This window comes from Pseudorasbora parva, chromosome 24, assembly GCF_024679245.1.
Source record: "Pseudorasbora parva isolate DD20220531a chromosome 24, ASM2467924v1, whole genome shotgun sequence".
Classification (NCBI taxonomy): domain Eukaryota; kingdom Metazoa; phylum Chordata; class Actinopteri; order Cypriniformes; family Gobionidae; genus Pseudorasbora; species Pseudorasbora parva.
This window is the reverse complement of record NC_090195.1, coordinates 34,258,520-34,276,924: the sequence shown is the minus strand read 5'-3', so window position 1 is coordinate 34,276,924 and position 18,405 is coordinate 34,258,520. Positions and strand designations below refer to the sequence as shown.

At 38.8% G+C, this 18,405-nt stretch overlaps 1 protein-coding gene across 3 annotated transcripts in view; it reads right to left on the bottom strand.

Moving 5' to 3' along the window:
- Positions 1-18,405, bottom strand: part of pard3aa (par-3 family cell polarity regulator alpha, a) — a 623,737-nt gene that overhangs the window by 218,902 nt on the left and 386,430 nt on the right. For all 3 annotated transcript variants that reach the window (XM_067434978.1, XM_067434980.1, XM_067434979.1), the window contains exon 15: positions 963-1,149. In XM_067434978.1, the coding sequence (XP_067291079.1) occupies positions 963-1,149 (187 nt within the window). The remainder of the gene's footprint in view (positions 1-962; positions 1,150-18,405) is intronic.

Here is an 18,405-nt window from a genome sequence, read left to right as displayed (position 1 = left end):
AAGAGAAAAGCAGTAGACAGACATGTCTCACAGACATCCCAGGCAGGCGCTGGTCATTTAAAGCTAGATGCAGAAAACATGAGGCATGTTTTAATGTGGTTGGCGAGGAGCAGAGGCTGCGTTCACACCGAATGCGAATAGAGCGTCAAATTCTCATCTATTGGATGCTTGAACATTTTTTTAATCCACACGCATGTCCACATTGGACGCGCGTATAAAACGAGTGTTTGAAGCAGAATAGACGTGCGTTCAAGGCGCTCCAGGAGCTGCGTCTGGATGACGGCCGGTACTTCCGCCTGTCTCACGCTCAAGTTCGATTCGGGAGAACGAATTCCCAAAGATGGGAGGACACAAGACCGCTCTCACTCTATATATTTTGGCTACAATAAAACGAAATGTCATAAAACACCACTCTGCCTATTTTCATTTAATCAACAAACATTAACAGCCACACAAATGTAGCTCAGGCAACACATATCTTTACTGCATATATTTATAACAAACGAAATAAACACAACCCTGCCTCTTTTCATTTACATAAACAAATATTAAACATTAATATGTGGTTCAGGCAATAAGTGTGCATATATATATGATTATCACTATAATAAAATTAAATATGACATAAAACACAACCCAGTCTCTTATGTATATCTTATGCTATTCAATAATAGCCATTATAAAAGTAGGCCTAAAAGTAAAAAAATCTCTAACAAGGACAGTTAAAGCATGTGTGCTGCATGCGCTGTATGCCTGATCAGATTTAACAGCAGCACAATTGTATTTTCAAAATGTTTAATTTCAATGAAAAAAGAAACAGTCCATGTTCATGTGTGTGTGGGGGGGAGGGATTTTTTTCATAGGTTGAAAGGTGACAGTTACACTGTATATATATATATATGCCGTTTCCTTACGTAAACCGTTTTTTGTCATGATGATTGCGTGGTAAGTGATACTGTTACCTTTCATCCTGTATCTTGACATCTTTAGGCCAGGATTCTGGCATTTCTGTCACAAATCCCATGTCTTCATGAGAGCTAGATGATGATTGGTCAGACAAGCGGGCAGGGAGAACAGGTGGCCTATCATCTTCAATGATGACCGTGTCATCCTGGGGCATATTCACAGTGGGGGACAGCTGGTAGTTACCTGAGAGAGAGAGAGAGAGAGAGAGAGAGAGAGAGAGAGAGAGAGAGAGAGAGAGAGAGAGAGAGAGAGAGAGAGAGAGAGAGAGAGAGAGAGAGAGAGAGAGAGAGAATGAATAAATGTGTGTTTCCTGTTGAGCTTGACTTCATTACTCTGGAGGACAAACTGGCTTAGAGAAAACGGTGGTTTCCACGAAGAAATCACCAAAATCCCTGTAAAAGTGTAGTGTGTATACTCAGATATGACCAAAATGTCATACATAAACATTTATGTACCGTGCAACAACATTATTATTCCTCTACCGCAAACGCAACAATTACATTTTGTTTGAACACAGGTAGAAAAAATTCCCTTACTGTAAGTCAACAAGCCCTGAAAAATATACAAAGCCGTCAGAGCTCGAGCACAAGATCTTTGAGCAGAACGAAAGTGCACATGTTCACAATTAAAATGAGGGATTTCCATCCAAACATGAACTTCTGGAGTTCCGCAGCATTACGTTCCAAGTATATTTATTTCAACTATAAGTCATTTTGCAACTTTAGCAGATTAAGAGCAATCAAACGTAATTACTCCTAGACAAAAAATAACCCTGGCGTTCTGCCAGCAAAAATAAAACTGATAATCAGTTTCAGCATGTCTCAGACAACAAACTGCGTTAACAGGAATAAATGAGGGTTTATGTATTTTGTGCCGTTAGGCTGAGCACACACTGACTGAAACTAGCAGCTTTAGCACGATAACAATTAATGAACACTTCAGGACTGGTAACACATTAAACATCGGCCACGTCACTGGACTGTCCACGGCACAAAGTAAAGGAGTTTGGAGTGTGGAGGCAAAAACTCCACTCTTTCAGAGAGGTCAAGCTCTATAATAGTGTTCAATTATGGTAAAAATAAAACGAATACTAATATGATGGATGGATGGATGGATGGATGGATGGATATACACTGATAGATGGATGGATGGATAGATACACACTGATGGATGGATGATAGATGGATAAACACATATGGATAGATGGATGATGGATATATACTGATGGATGGATGGATGAATGATAGATGGATGGATAGATGGATAAACACATGGATGGATGGATGGATGGATGGATGGATGGATATACACTGATTGATGGATGGATGGATGGATGGATGGATGGATGGATATACACTGATAGATGGATGGATGGATGGATACACACTGATGGATGGATGATAGATGGATAAACACATATGGATGGATGGATGATGGATATATACTGATAGATAGATGGATGGATGGATGGATGGATGGATGGATGGATGGATGGATGGATGGATGGATGGATGGATGGATGGATGGATGGATGATAGATGGATAAACACATGGATGGATGGATGGATGGATGATGGACATACACTGATGGATGGATGGATGATGATGGACATACACTGATGGATGGATGGATGGATGGATGGATGGATGGATGAATGTACACTGATGCATGGGTGGATGGATGATGGATGGATGGATGGATGTACACTGATAGATGGATGGATGGATGGATACACACTGATGGATGGATGATAGATGGATAAACGCGTATGGATAGATGGATGATGGATATATACTGATGGATGGATGGATGGATGGATGGATGGATGGATAAACACATGGATGGATGGATGGATGGATGATAGATGGATGGATGGATGATGATGGATGGATGGATGATGATGGATGGATGGATGGATGGATGGATGATGATGGACATACACTGATGGATGGATGGATGGATGGATGGATGGATGGATGGATGATGATGGACATACACTGATGGATGATGGATGGATGGATGGATGGATGGATGGATGGATGAATGTACACTGATGCATGGATGGATGGATGGATGGATGGATGATAGATGGATAAAACACATGGATAGATGGATGATGGATATATACTGATGGATGGATGATGGTATATACTGATGAATGGATGGATGGATATATATACAAAACATATCAAATGAAATGTCTAACTAAGTGTTATTCGATCTCGATCTCTCGATGGTTGTGGCCTAACGGTTAAAGATCTAGGCTGCTAAATGATACATGTAAACTTATGAGCAGATCATAAATCAGCGCTGAGTCCTGAGGGAAGCCAACTTTAGATCAGAATCTAGGCTCACTCTCTGGTCCTGTTAATACGTCTATCATTTCAGATAATTAGTAGACTTCATTAGAGAAGCTTAGTCACGTCAATTTAGTGTGCTAGCATCAGAGCGTCTGGTGAAAGGCCTTTTGAAATGAGTTAAAGCACACACAGTCCTGGGCTGCGATTCCCAAAAGCATTGTAAGCCTAAGATGATCGTAGAGACCATTGGTGGCCGTTGTTCTACAATCATCTTAAGCTTACGGTGCTTTGGGAAACAAACGCAGCCCTGAACAGTAAATGAACAGCAGGAACCTTCAGGAAGTGACCAGAATTACAGCCCTGACCCGTGAGACTAATCCATCCGACACAGACTTGAGCTGTCCTGTAATTAACAATCTGCGAAACTTTCAGTGTTATATCATTAACACGTATCCAAACCAATCATTCGGCTGATTGAAGGCTGAGAGTCCAATATTTACAGAGCTCAGCTTGAGGAAGTTGAGGATGAGCAGTGATTTCACTTGAGACAAGACGTTCGAAGAGCATTTTCAGCTTCACATGGGAAAGAAATGACGCAGACACTAAACAGAAACACAAAGCATCGGTGGCTCTCAAGGTTGCCTGGACGTTTACAAGAGATCCCCGAGGACAAGGGCCGACGTGACGATCCTCAAGAGGCTCCAGACCCAGAGCTTCCATCAACCACAACAATGGAGAAGAAGTTATCATGCAGTCGCATCAGTTTCCACGCTGACCACGCTGAGCAGTGGGTCAGGGAACACGGGGACACTTGTCATTGGTGTGCAGATACATAACACACTCGAAAAAAATGGTGGGTTAAAAACAACCCAAGTTGGGTTGAAAATGGACAAACCTAGCTACTGGGTTATTTAAAAACAAATATTTAACCCTTGCGCTGGGTTAAAACAACACAATTGCTGGGTTTGTCCATTTTCAACCCAACTTGGGTTGTTTTTAACCCAGCATTTTTTTAGAGTGCAGAGCACAACTGAAAGTAGGTGTGTGTGTAATAGTGTGAACTTGAATTTCACAGTTGCTGAGGTGAGAAGACGTTTATACATGTGTGTACACCAAAGTATTCCCAGAAACATATGCACAGCCACGCTCAACAGAAACAGCCAAAGCCAGCACATCACAGCCGTAACACACACACACACACACACACACACACACACACACACACACACACACACACACACACACACACACACACACACACACACACACACACACACACACACACACACACACACACACACACACACAAGGAGAAAAACACTGGGCCAATGATTGTGTCAAAAAAGGTTCTTTACACATTGAATGTGAGTGATTGTGAGCGTACACATCTTGGGTTAAGTTTACACAACATTTTTTTTTTCTTTGTACAGATGACAAGGCTTATAAAACCCAAAAAGATCCACGGAAATGACTAAACATGCTGTGTTACCTATTCCAGTCCTTTGTAAAAGAAAGACTGCGCATATGTGCATTCTTTTACAGAGCACTTGCGGTAAACATGCATGGCTAGACTGAACACGCAATATGCATGTGCATGCCGTCACGGTTTTCACCGAGTTTGTGTAGTTTACATGACAGTAACGGTTGTGTTTTCCTTAGTCTTCTTAGACGCCGCTGTTCTGTATATATCAGCTAAAACACATAGAATTTTCAATTTTTAGTTGTTGTGTAAACAGACCTTAATCATGTTTCATGCCTTTTTTTAAACAAATACTATGAACAATTTATACAAATCACTACGTCACACCACACCTAAACTAACTGTGCATTGTAATAAAAAGGTCAAATTATATGATATTTTAAGAGACTTCTCGACCTTTACACACAGTCATGAGGGTCTTCATGGGTGATTTAATTTCCTGTTTTTTTAAAGATCACCAGATAACTTTAATTTGGCAGATTAAACCTTATCAAAAACTACTTTTTCCGCCTAGAAATAATGATACAAAATTAATTTAAACTACTTTACTTTTTTTTATAAGGTTAAAATATGTTGTCTTCATCTTGACATCAAGCCAATTTACCATCTTGACTGAATTTCTCCAAAAAAATAAAATAAAATAAAAAAACTACTTTGAATACATACATAAATACAATAAATAAATAATATACATGTCATAGAAAAGCCATAGATTGATTCAAGTATGAGTGTGTGTGTGTGTGTGTGTGGTGTGTGTGTGTGTGTGTGTGTGTGTGTGTGTGTGTGTGTGTATACAGGTTGCACAGGCGTGAGCAGGAAATGGGCTACAGGTGCCGCATTCCCCAGGTCAAGACACTTTGGGCTACAGAGAAGCAGCACTGGACTGTTGCTCAGTGGTCCAAAGTACTTTTTTCGGATGAAAGCAAATTTTGCATGTCATTGGGAAATCAAGGCGCCAGAGTCTGGAGGAAGACTGGGGAGTGTCAAGTCCCCACAGTCAGTGATGGTCTGGGGTGCCATGTCAGCTGCTGGTGTTGGTCCACTGTGTTTTATCAAGGGCAGGGTCAATGCCGCTCGCTATCAGGAGATTTTGGAGCACTTCATGCTTCTATCTGCTGAAAAGCTTTATGGAGATGATTTGGTTTTTCAGCACGACCTGGCACCTGCTCACAGTGCCAAAACCACTGGTAAATGGTTTACTGACCATGGTATTACTGTGCTCAATGGGCCTGCCAACTCTCCTGACCTGAACCCCATAGAGAATCTGTGGGATATTGTGAAGAGAAAGTTGACAGACGCGAGACCCAACACTCTGGATGAGCTTAAGGCCGCTATCGAAGCATCCTGGGCCTCCAGAACACCTCAGCAGTGCCACAGGCTGATCGCCTCCATGCCACGCCGCACTGAAGCAGTCATTTCTGCTAAAGGATTCCCCACCAAGTATTGAGTGCAGAACTGAACATAATTATTTGAAGGTTTTTTGTATTAAAAACACTTTTCTTTTATTGGTCGGATGAAATATGCTATTTTTTTGAGATTTTCATGAGCTGTATGCCAAAATCATCAGTATTAAAACAATAAAAGACCTGAAATATTTCAGTTGGTGTGCAATGAATCTAAAATATATGAAAGTTTACTATTTTTTGAGAAGGACCTGTGTGTGTATATATATATATAAATTTATTTTTTTGTAAGGCAGGATGTCCATGCAAGGTCTTTTTTTTTTGCTCATGCAGAACATGGTTTTAATTGGCTTTACTGCTGAACACAGTCATGCTCTTCCAGTAAATGAGGCTATTCCTACAGATTTTTTGACACAAGTGCTGACCTCCTCATACAAGGAGAGTTTCCTGGCTATGCTAAATGGCATAAAGGACACCTATAGAAATAGCCGATGTGACACTGTGAAAAGGTGAAAGTCTTTAACATGGAGATAAAAACGCACAGACCACAATTCTGCTGTGGTCGACTAATTGGCCTACCGTTTTATTGAGATTATATCCCCCGTCCACCCACTCACGCTCATGATTTCATGGTGAATCATAAAAAATCTGCCTAAGAACGGACATCTTAATTGGAGGACAAGAAAAATAGCAAAAGTGTACTCGGTTTATTATACATTAGGCTCTGAGAAGAGGACGGGGAACTGGCAGGATCGTACAGTAGAGGCGTACAGAATTTCAAACAGCTAATTTCTAATGATTTGTGAAGGCACAATGATGTACCTGCTCAGTAAGCTGCGGGACTGATGTACTAAAAAAGCTCTGCTGGATGTTCTTCAGAGAGCTTTGTCCTGGAGGGAGGGTGTTAGCGACTGACAAATCCTGCTGACATCTCCTCAGCACCTTGTCTAGATCCATTAACCAGAATGTGGATGAGAGTCGAGCCATGATGTAAAGCGGTGGCTGGGTTAAAAGTAAGACTAACTGTTGTCGTCTTTGTTTTGATACGGCCCCAACCGTGCTAAAATATTATTACCCATCGAAACAACCTCAAGAAACGTGTTGTTTTCTGCACTTTCAGCATGTATTTTATGAAATTCATCCAACAATAAACTCCAAGCAAGCTAAACAGAATGCAGTTTGGCTCAAACTGAATGGCTTAAGCAAAAACAAAAGGCTGACCATAATGGTTTTACTGGCGTAGCTGGTTGAACTTACTGGTTAAGCTAGTTGAGCTTGCCCTGTTGGCATCACACCGGAATGCCATCCATTTAGTATATGATGTTTGCTGGTCACCAGGATGGTTTTTAAGATGGTTGAGTTGTTAATAAGGTCCAAAGTGTGACTGCAACCCAAATTTAAGCACAACATGAAACATCATGCCTTTAGACTTCATTAGACTTTCAGGTATTAAAGCAGATTCTTGCAAAAAAGTCCATATAGGCCAAGTTTTCAGTCTGACTGATTTATCTCATAGTGAGCAAAAGCTTTTGAGGAGTCGGTTTCAAGAACATCTAAAAAAGGATGAAAAAACCTCAACAAACATGTTGTTTTCTGCACTTTCAGCATGATCCATTTATGACGATATTCATCTGAGAATAAACTTCATAACGCAAGATTAACAGGATGCATTTTGGCTGGAACTGGATGACTGAAGCAAAAACAAAAGACTGCTGCTTTTTCCAAAAGACTTTTCCTTACCAAACACATCATGCTTTTGTTTAATCATTGATGATTTCCAAACCTCTGCATCATGCTTGCATCCCGAGGACATTTGATTCAGGTCATTTGGGGATAAACATCAAGGCAATCATGTGCAGTCTTTCCCAAACGGATGGGTCTCATGAAGGAGCTGTTTGTGTTCGTAACTGCCTCTTCTGTTTAATCTGTACGAAATGCTCCTTGCAGGGCGCTGATGGCATGGCGGTGGGCTACTGTTGTTTTCTGTCATGCTGCGATCAAACGACCCCTTGCAGGGTCTCTCTTGCTATAGCAAATAGTCCCCCATTGCCTATTTGCCGGGCCCAGAATCAAGACATTGTGGGAACGGAGTGATTGGCATAGACAGCAGCATTGGCCCCCCAAATCGAGGCTCGAACAAATAAACTTGAATGAAACGGTTCCTTGATGCTGCGTCCAGAATGAAAGGGCAATAAGGTTTCAGGGTGGTTCGTGGAGAGAAAAGCTGACTTTGAACAATCACTTTCAGAAAAGGGTACGAGGACCTTGAAGCTCCTGCTCCTACTTGTATTTCTTGTAGTGTGGGAAAACTCGAGCAATAATTGACAACGGGCTATTGAATTATTTGAAAATGAATGCACACCAGAGGTGGTAATGCGGCCTTGACGCGAAGCAAAGACAAGAGAGCATGAGAGAGAGAGAGAGAGAGAGAGAGAGAGAGAGAGAGAGAGAGAGAGAGAGAGAGAGAGAGAGAGAGAGAGAGAGAGAGAGAGAGAGAGAGAGAGAGAGAGAGAGAGAGAGAGCATGCTTTCCATAAATAATAAAAGGTTTTATTAGGTTGAGTTTGTGGCAAAAATATAGAAGTAGTTTGCTAGTTATATTTATTTGCTTGGTCAATATCTGTGGGATTTAGTTCTTTTGCCGTTGAAATAACATCATTTGGCAAAGTCATATGGAACTATAATGTGGCCAAAATACGCCTGGAACTACTTTAGCTGTGCATTTACTGAAAAGCTTAGCAGTGTTGTGTGTAACGCATTACAAGTAACGAGAGTTATGTCATCAGATTACTTTTAGTAGGTAAATAGTAGGGCTGTCAACAAATATTCTAAATTCGAATATATATTCAAATAGTTTTAAAAAATAATAATTTCGAAGGTGAAAATTAATATTCGAATTAAAAAAATTAAAAAATACAATAAAACGCCCTCGATAGCAGAGGCGTGGCTGTATGCTTTGCTCATGTGCGCGCTCGCGTGCCTGAGGGTTCAGGAGCAGGTCACAGGAGTCGCACTGTCGGGCACAGCGTCAATGCTGAAAGTTGGCGCGTCTTGCATGGAAGATGGCAGAAATGCACAGCTCAACTCGAGCCCAGAAGGGAAAGTGATTTTAACCCTCCGAAATCTAAAGCCATGTCTGGGAGTACTTTGGATTTTGGTCTGTAGGAGGTAAAATTGTTGAGCCACGAGATAAAGTTGTATGTAAGCTACAGTTAGCAATAGCACATTACCATGCCTCATTTTATTTAACGTTAAACAGAAACATTACTAAAGTGTAGGCTACTGTACTGACTGAATAGATATTGCATAAATAACGGATAAATGCACTGCTTTCACTGGTGTGGTTATTTACCGTTTAATTTCAAGGAAAAGGTCCATGTTTACCACAGCAGAGCTCGCTCGAAGCGCTCAATATGCTGTAAAACTTAAATTAATATTAATAATATTTGTTTCAATCACTGATGAAGCCTGCTATATTTGGGACAAGAGCTTAAATTGCTTGCACAAAACTCTTGATCAGCAACACTCAAAGTTTGTTCATTTAAAGCGTTATGCGCAGAGAGCGTGAGCTGAGGGCGAGAGAGAGGTCTGCCGTCTTGGCCATTAGTTGATTTACTTGTTTTTGTGTAAGTAATACGTTGTCAAATATGTTTAAACTTTAAATAGACTACCTACATAGATACATAGTAAATATTTTCATCTTTGATACATAGTCAAATTTGAGCATTTAATATTCGAATATAATTCGAATATAAAAAATAAAAATAAAAACGAATGAATGAAATTCTAATGGGATAATGGAGGAAGATTGACAGCCCTATAGTAAATAGTAAATTAAGGCATTGCTTTTAAATAAGCAACTCAAGTTGGTTGGTTTCTAAGATGGTTGAGGTGTTCATAAGGGCCAAAATGTGACTTCAACCCACATTTAAGAATAAAATGAAACGTCATGCTATTAGACTTCTTTTTTTCTTTCAGGTATTCAAGCATATTCTTGCAAAATGCTCTATGATCAATCATTATCAAATCCATACCGGCCGAGATTTCAGTCTCATTGATTGAACTCGGAGTGAGCAAAAGCTTTTGAAAAGAGTTGATTTCAAGAACATCTAAAGAAAGCAATTTGAAAGCTGGGCTTCACTGTAGAGACTTGCTGGAACATGAAGGTTTCAGTTTCCTCCAGTCATTTAAAAAAAAAAAAAAAAAAAAAAAAAAAAAATTGTGTAATCCGGTAATCCAAAAAAAACGTTTAAATGAAAGAAATAGGCCAACATGTGGTATTAATCACAACCTTGCATGCATTTAGGAACAAAGTCATCAACAATGAACTTTTCCCAGAAGCGGAGGAGCGAGTGAAAGCCAAGCGTCTGTCATGAATGTCCATCCACAGTGACTTGCTGTGGTCGGGGAAATCCAGCAGGTCACCATTGAGATCTCAGAGGGTTTTTATGCCACTGCCTCTCCGCTATGTTTTCAGAAAACATCTTCCAAAAGGGCATGACCATTTGACATCAAATGTGCTGGCAACATTAACTCAGTCACATTTGATTTGAGTTAGGTTACATGAGAATGGGTTTATACTGTTAAACTGTAAGCAGAGGAAATAATGAAAGCAATAGCCTCCCAGCCATTAAAACAACATAGCAATGCATCTATCTATTATATATATATATATAAACTTTATTTATATAGCGCTTTTACAATCACGATTGTGTCAAAGCAGCTTCACAGTGTCAAACAGGATAATATTGCATCAAAATTAGATTTGGCTGTACAGTCGTACTGGAGAAAACAGTGATGTTATCAGCTTATTTTAATTTATGATATAGCGACAATGTTGGCAGATCCGTATTATAGTTTATAGAATTAATTAAAACCTAAATCATAAATTTTATCTGTATAGCTAGTTGAAAACTTAGATCATAATTTTAGTGTCCCCAACTGAGCAAGCCAAGCCAAAGGCGACCAAAGGAACCAAAACTCCATCAGGGCATGATGGAGAAAAATAAACCTTGGGAGAAACCAGACTCAGTCGGGTGCCAGTTCTCCTCTGGCCTATTAACACACCGTGTTACACCGTGCTGTACACAGAAATTAATTAAAATAGTGGTAACATATGCATGAGAAAAAAGAATACCATGTGAATGAATAAAAAATTAAAAACAAGCATAGTTAAAACAGTTGTAAAGATAATAATAATAATAATAATAATAATAATAATAATAATAATAATAAATAAATAAATAAATAAATAAATAAATAAATAAATAAATAAAATGGTCAGATCCACAATAATCGTCTGATATAAAAAATAAAACATTCTTCAGTTAACAGCCTACATACATGAACCATCTTTATCAGAACACCTCTCATTCATTTCTTTCTCAAACACATTCATAACATCCATATTAATCTATATTCCCTGATTTTTACTCAAGAAACTTCTTGTTAAACCCATTCTCACTCATCATACCCTCCACAGATTTACACATACTCAAAGCTTATTGTAAAACTTACTATTTCCATCAAACCCAGTTTTCACTCATAATATTTAACTCAATATGATTGGAAGAGCCAGGACATATTTTAATATAACTCTGATTATATTAATCTGAAAGAAGAATGTCATATACACCTCGGATGATTTGAGGGTGAATAAATCATGGGGTAACTTTTTTTTTGGTAAACTATCCCTTTAACATCTTAGCCAATTAGGTTTAACCATGAGTTGTTTTTCTTAACTTTCCAATATTAGCTTGCCTGCAGCTCAGTCATTGGAGAATGGCTAGCAATGCCAAGGTCATGGGTTTGATTTCCATGTAAAGCAAGAACCGATAAAATGTGTACCTTGAATGCAACGCATGCCACCTTGGATAAAAGCATCTGGCAAATGCATAAATGCCAATTAAATGGATACACCCTTCATTAACAAAAAAAAAAAAAAAAACACTACTACTACTGATTGTAATTTAGCATGATCATTAATGTTTTTTAATCAGTTTGAATCTTCTTTAAAATAAAAACAATAACAATTGAAGAAAACAAGCTCCCTCTCTTAATGAGCTGTTAGTTTGACAGTTCAGGGGCAATCACACAACTTTCTCTGAGAAAGACCTAAACACAGATTTATTTATAACTGAAATCCAGATGAGATCTTTGTTTGGAGGAATGGAAGTAAAACATAAGCTGAAGAAGTTTGAAATATCCCCCACTAGTGAATACACTTTCCTGTGTACACATTTGAAGTTAAAACTTGCAGGTTTCAACAAAGCAAAAGCAAAGTCTTCTTATACCCACGGCGGTATTGGCCAACCAGCTCTGCGTGTCTCAAAAGCATCATACGCCAGATCGTAGAACCATTGGCACCAACTTAACTCGCAATGAAATTTTGAAACACGCAGCTGAGATGAGTTAAAAGTCAGCTATCACACATTCATGACCTGAAAAGTTTTCCTTTACAGAAATGAAATCCCCAAAAAGCCCTGATCCCTGCCAAAGGCGGAGAGCCTTTAACAGCAGTAAAAACGAAAAACTGTTATGAGCTAAATAGCTTCTTGGCCAGACTACAGTCTTACAAATAGGCCCTGACCCAACTACCACTAAAGTCCTGTGTGAGGTCTTGCTTTATACGTCTGTGAGGTCCACGAGAACGGAGAGTGTCCTATTTGACATTTTACGATGCTCATTAGCGCTCTATCTGCACATCTGATGTGTCCTTGTATTCTCTATATCAGAGTCAGTGTTTCTGAACTTCAGTCTTCTTCAGAACCAAGCGGCAACCTCCCGCGGCCTCTCTTGAAACCAACACAGAAATTACTTAAACTGCAATTCATCGACTGACCACTAGAGACAGGCTCCAGAAGGGAGTCAAATCTGTATCGCCCCATGTTAAAATGGCCAACTTTACAGCAGAAAAAATATGTTTACAGCCTGGTACAAAAAGTGGTTTTGATCTGTATAGCAAATTTTGCCCTGAATGACAACTGTTAGGGGGTGATTTTTATTATTTTATTTTTATCTGTTTAAATGGTAACACTTTAGTATGGGGAACACAATTCACTATTAACTATGACTTTTACCTCAATAAACTCCTAATTTACTGCTTATTAATAGTTAGTAAGGTAGTTTTTGTAGCATTTAAGTTTAGGTATTGGGTCGGATTAAGGGATGTAGAATAAGGTCATGCAGAATAAGGCATTAATATGTGCTTTATTAGTACTAATAAACAGCTAATATCCTAGTAATATGCATGCTAATAAGCAACTAGTTAATAGTTAATAACTAAACCTTTAAATAAAGTGTTACCGTTTAAATTATATTAAACCTTACAGTTCTGCATAATTAAGGGCGGGGCCACTTGAGTGACAGGTGGATTGCCACTATGGTTGAGCTAGGTGGGCGTGGTTTCAGCCTAAATTCCATCCACGTCCCGCCTCTTCAGTTATCCAGGAATGACGAACGGTCAACATAGACTGTAAAAAAACAAAAATGGATGTAGTGTCTGTGACGTCACCTTTAGGATTCTGAAGAGCATTTCTGAAGCCTAAAGTAGAGACGAGCTGGCCGTCGCCATCTTGGCAGCGCGTCACTCCCGGATAACTGACAATGGGCAAAGAGGTGGGATGTGGGCGGAGCTAAGGTGATGTGATTAACAGTCAAACGGCTATCCACCTGTCACTCAAAGTGGCCACGCCCTTAATTCTTTATATAATGTAAACGAATGAGTTAAAAAAATTCACCCCCCTCACCGTTGTCATGAAGGGCAAAATTAGCCGTATAGACCAAAACCACAATGTGTCCCAGGCTGTAAACATGTTTTTGTCTGCTGTTAAGTTAAACATGGGGCTCAATGAGATTCTGCTCCTTCTGGAGCCGCCCTAGCGGCCAGTCGAGGGATTACAGTTTAAGTCATTTCCGTGTTAGCTTCAAAAGATACTGGGGGAGGTTGCCGCTTGCCAAGATGGATACGGGCCGGCTTTTAGGCTTCAAAATGCTCTTCTGAAAACTACAGGTGACGTCATGGACACTACGTCCATATTTTTTTAAAGTCTATGCTTGATACTGGTGGTGGTTATGGAAAGGGGCGGGACATTTTCCAAACACACTCGAAGCGCTTGACCAATCACAACACACTGCTCCCGCTGACCAATCAGAGCACAGTGCTTTTCAAAAGGAGGGGCTTCATAGAGACAGGAACTAAACAGAGCATTACTGACAGAACGGGAAGAGAGGAGCCGCAACAATGGAGAATATAGTCATGTTATTGCTTTATAACTAATTGCAGATAATTAGAGTGTTAACTGACAGGCCTAATATGTACACACACGTTGTTTGTGTGTGTGTAACACCCTAGAGATCACGTCTCTGAGTAGTGTAAGGCTATATATACCATCACAGGGAGCCACAGGCGTCTCGTGTGAGCGATTTGGGCTCTCGCTGGTCACTGTATAAGTCTGTTATCTCCCATCAACCCTTCACCTGTTAGCATAACAGCTCTCATTATCCTGTAGTCTTCATCAGCAGATTAATACAGCGGGTGTGCTAATCTGACAGGCGCACACAAACCACTTAAGGGAAGCTGAGGAGGCGCTGTTAGTGTGATGCAATTCCCAGCATATCTCTGTCATCTAGTTCAGTACAGCGCCATACACAAGAGAGCGTAGCTCCAGAGAAACATAAACCTGGAGGATGAGAAGGTCACAGCTCGGGATTCATGCGGAGATGTGATGAAAGAGTGAAATATTAAAAGTTAAACTAGTCCTCTGTGGAATCTCTCTATTTCTCCATAGATTATATTTCTGTCCTTCATAAAAACTGATGTAGGCTTTAAAGTCAGCTTCGCAAGGTAAAGAAAATTTGGTCAAAACAGACAAACGCACTACTTTTTAAAAGTTTTAGGACAGTAAAAAAAATAAAAAAAATAAAAAATAATAATAATTTATAAATTATGACAGTTACATCATTAAAAAAAAAAATTTTTTTCAAATAAATGCTGTTCTTTTGACCTTTCTTTTCATCAAAATATCCTGAAAAAAAATAAAAAAAATAATCACAATTTTCACGAAAATATGAAGCACCAAAAACAGTTTTCAACATTGATAGTAATCAGGAAAGTTTCTTGAGCAGCAAATCAAAGATTTTTAAAGGATCATGTGACACTGAAAACTGAAATAATACTACTGCTATATTTTAAAATATATTTTAGACAGTTTTAATTGTATTTTTGAGCAGCCTCAGTGAGCAGAAGAGATTTCTTTCAAAAATATTTTTTTATTATTACTTTAATGTTTGAATAATTTACTATTATTTTAAATTATGTGAGAAATTCGGATTAATCTGAATCAAATGATTCAATTACTCAGTTTACTGTCATTGTTTACTGGGTTATGTGAATATATGTGAATATATAGTAAAGTGTAATTTATTCCTGTGATCAAAGCTGAATTTATCATCATTACTCCAGTCTTCAGTGTCACATGATCCTTCACTAATCATTTTCATTCGATGATTTAATTTTTTTTTTTTTATTATTATCAAAGTTGTATATTTTTCAAGGATTATTTGATGAAAAAAGAGTTCAAAAGGACCATTTTTATCTGAAATATAAAGCTTTTTGCAACAATGTACTACTGTCTAAAAGAATTTGGTCGGTATTTTTTTTTTTTGGGGGGGGGGTGTATTATCATACATCTATTCAGCAAGGATGCATTCAATTGTGCATTCAAAAGTGACAGTAAAGACATGTATAATGTTACAAACGATTGTATTTCAAATAAATGCTGCTCTTTTGAACTTTCTATATGTTTATTCATCAAATAAACCTGAAAATTGTAATAATAATAATCCTAACGGTGTGTTGATGATCAGCTCCTCATCTGAGAATGATTAGTGAAGGATCATGTGACACTGAAGACTGGAGTAATGATGATAAATTCAGCTTTGATCACAGGAATAAATTATACTTTACTATATATTCACAAAGAAAATACATTATAAAAATATTTCACAATATTACTTTTTGTAGCATTTTGGAGCTTTGGGGAGCAAAAGAGACTTCTTCTAAAACATTAAAAGATCTAACGGTCTGAAAACTTTTGACCGGTAGTATATTTTCTAAAATAAGTGAGAAAATGTCAGTAAGAAATATTCATGGCCGGCAAATGTTGCCAATTTTCCAGCCATTACCAGGTGAAGTAAATTTCCCTGTGGCGTGAAAGGATGTGCCTCCAAACAGCGCGTCCAGAAGTAAGCGACGGGGCTTCAATTTGCGACACAGTGGGATTTTCTGCTACTGGCTGGACTTTTTAATTCGGACAAAGTTGTGCTCACAGCAAGCAAGACTGCAATAATTCACTCCACATCAAAGAAATCCTTGATTACTGCCAAGCATGTGCATATTTTCAATACTTTTATTAAAATGACCTATCCCTCAAAGTCTCGGCCAAGAGACGACCAAGAGAAATGGAGAAAAAAACACATTTGATTCAGTCCGAGATGTGTATCTGCCACCTGCTGCCTTATACCTTGACAAGTAGCCTGTGTAGTAGAGACTTGTGAGAGGTGGATTCACACTGCCAGTTAGATTGATGTAAGGCTGAGTGTATACGCTACATCTTCACAGTTTCACAGCCAGCAGCCCATCCTACTGACAACCGGCCGACAGCACCGCCAATCAATCTGACTGACAGCGACTGCAGCCAATCAATGTGATGGCACTGTCAGACTAAGCCCCGCCCACTACCACACAAGCATTAATGGCATTGCTCTTTTATCTCTTTATATAAGAACAGATATTACATCAAGATAAAATATAACAAGCTTACAGTAAGCTTCAAGATCCATTAATTTGCACCAATGTTTTGGTGGAAGACAAAACATCAGAGGCAGCCCATGAAAAAAGAAGTTTAACTTTGAAGTAGTTAAGTTTAATCACTAATGCAACTGCAAAGACAAGCAACATTAGCTTTACTGTTAATTAGTTTTATGTTTGAGGAATAAAAGAAGTCTAAAGATAATTAGCACTCTGATATATGAGTTTACAAAGCATTTACTTCCCCATGTCACGTACGTCTACCTCAGATTTTTTTCCCCCCTCTTCTGAATACTTGGATAAAAGTGTGTGCATAATGATTAAATGTACGGTACGTGTAAGTAATTTAGCAGTTACAAAACACACAGTAAACCGTAGCTGAATCACAGACCTTACAGCTAGCTAATTATCAACCAAACAAAAGCTTAATTGCTATCAAAACCTTTAACTAAATCACAAGCTAATTATTTAAATCATAGCTGAATTAGAAGACTTAACGCTAGGCAAATGCTAACCAAATCAGAAGCTTAATCAGTAGGCAAATCGCTAAACGAATCACAAGCTATAGGCCTATGACTAGTCAAATCGTAGCAACTAATCGCTAACCTAATCGCTTTATCACTGGCCAAAATACTAGTCAAATCGCTAGCTAAACTGCAGACTTGCTAGGCAAATGCTACACTCTAAATAATGCTGGGTTGTTTTTTTTAACCCAAAATGCTGGGTTAAGACTGTTGGGTAATTTTTGTTGGTTTATTTGATCACATTTTAAACACCATTGGGTAGTTTCAAATTTCCAGTCGTTGGGTTAAACTGCTGGGTCGCAATGCTTGGTTGAGCGCTTGGTTGTCTCACGGGCTTCCCGCCTTGATTCGTTTAAATTTGCTCTGTCATTTTGAAAGGACAACGCAAAAGGCAAAGCCACTGGTTGCAGATGTCTTAAGATAAGTTCATATGTTTTCATTAATAATCATTTTAATTAGCATAATTATAGTTTTTTTTTCTTCTTCGCGGCAACAATTCTTAAGCTTACATGACGTTAAGACGACAAAAGTTTTACCTCAGAATCCGATGCAATGTAACGTTAGGAAGCCTACTGACTCGTGTTAGTTTAGGTAGGCTTATGTAAGACGATAGATTAATACAGTTCGTGATTACACAGAACCATGATCCCCTTAAGAAAATTAACCATGGTTTTATGTAGGGATGTCACAAGTACCGGTAGGCTACTTCTGTAACGTTACCATGTGATGATAGCCTATCTGTATAGCATCGACTCACAAGTAGACTGTAGCCGAATATATACCAGTGTCTGTGTATATTAAATACTATTTAAATGTTGCTCTTCCATGTTTTGCGTCTCTGTGTGAATGACGGGGTGCGTGCGCGCACGTACACACGCGCGCCACACGCTCGCTGTCTTTTTAACCTCAGTCGTGTCACTGA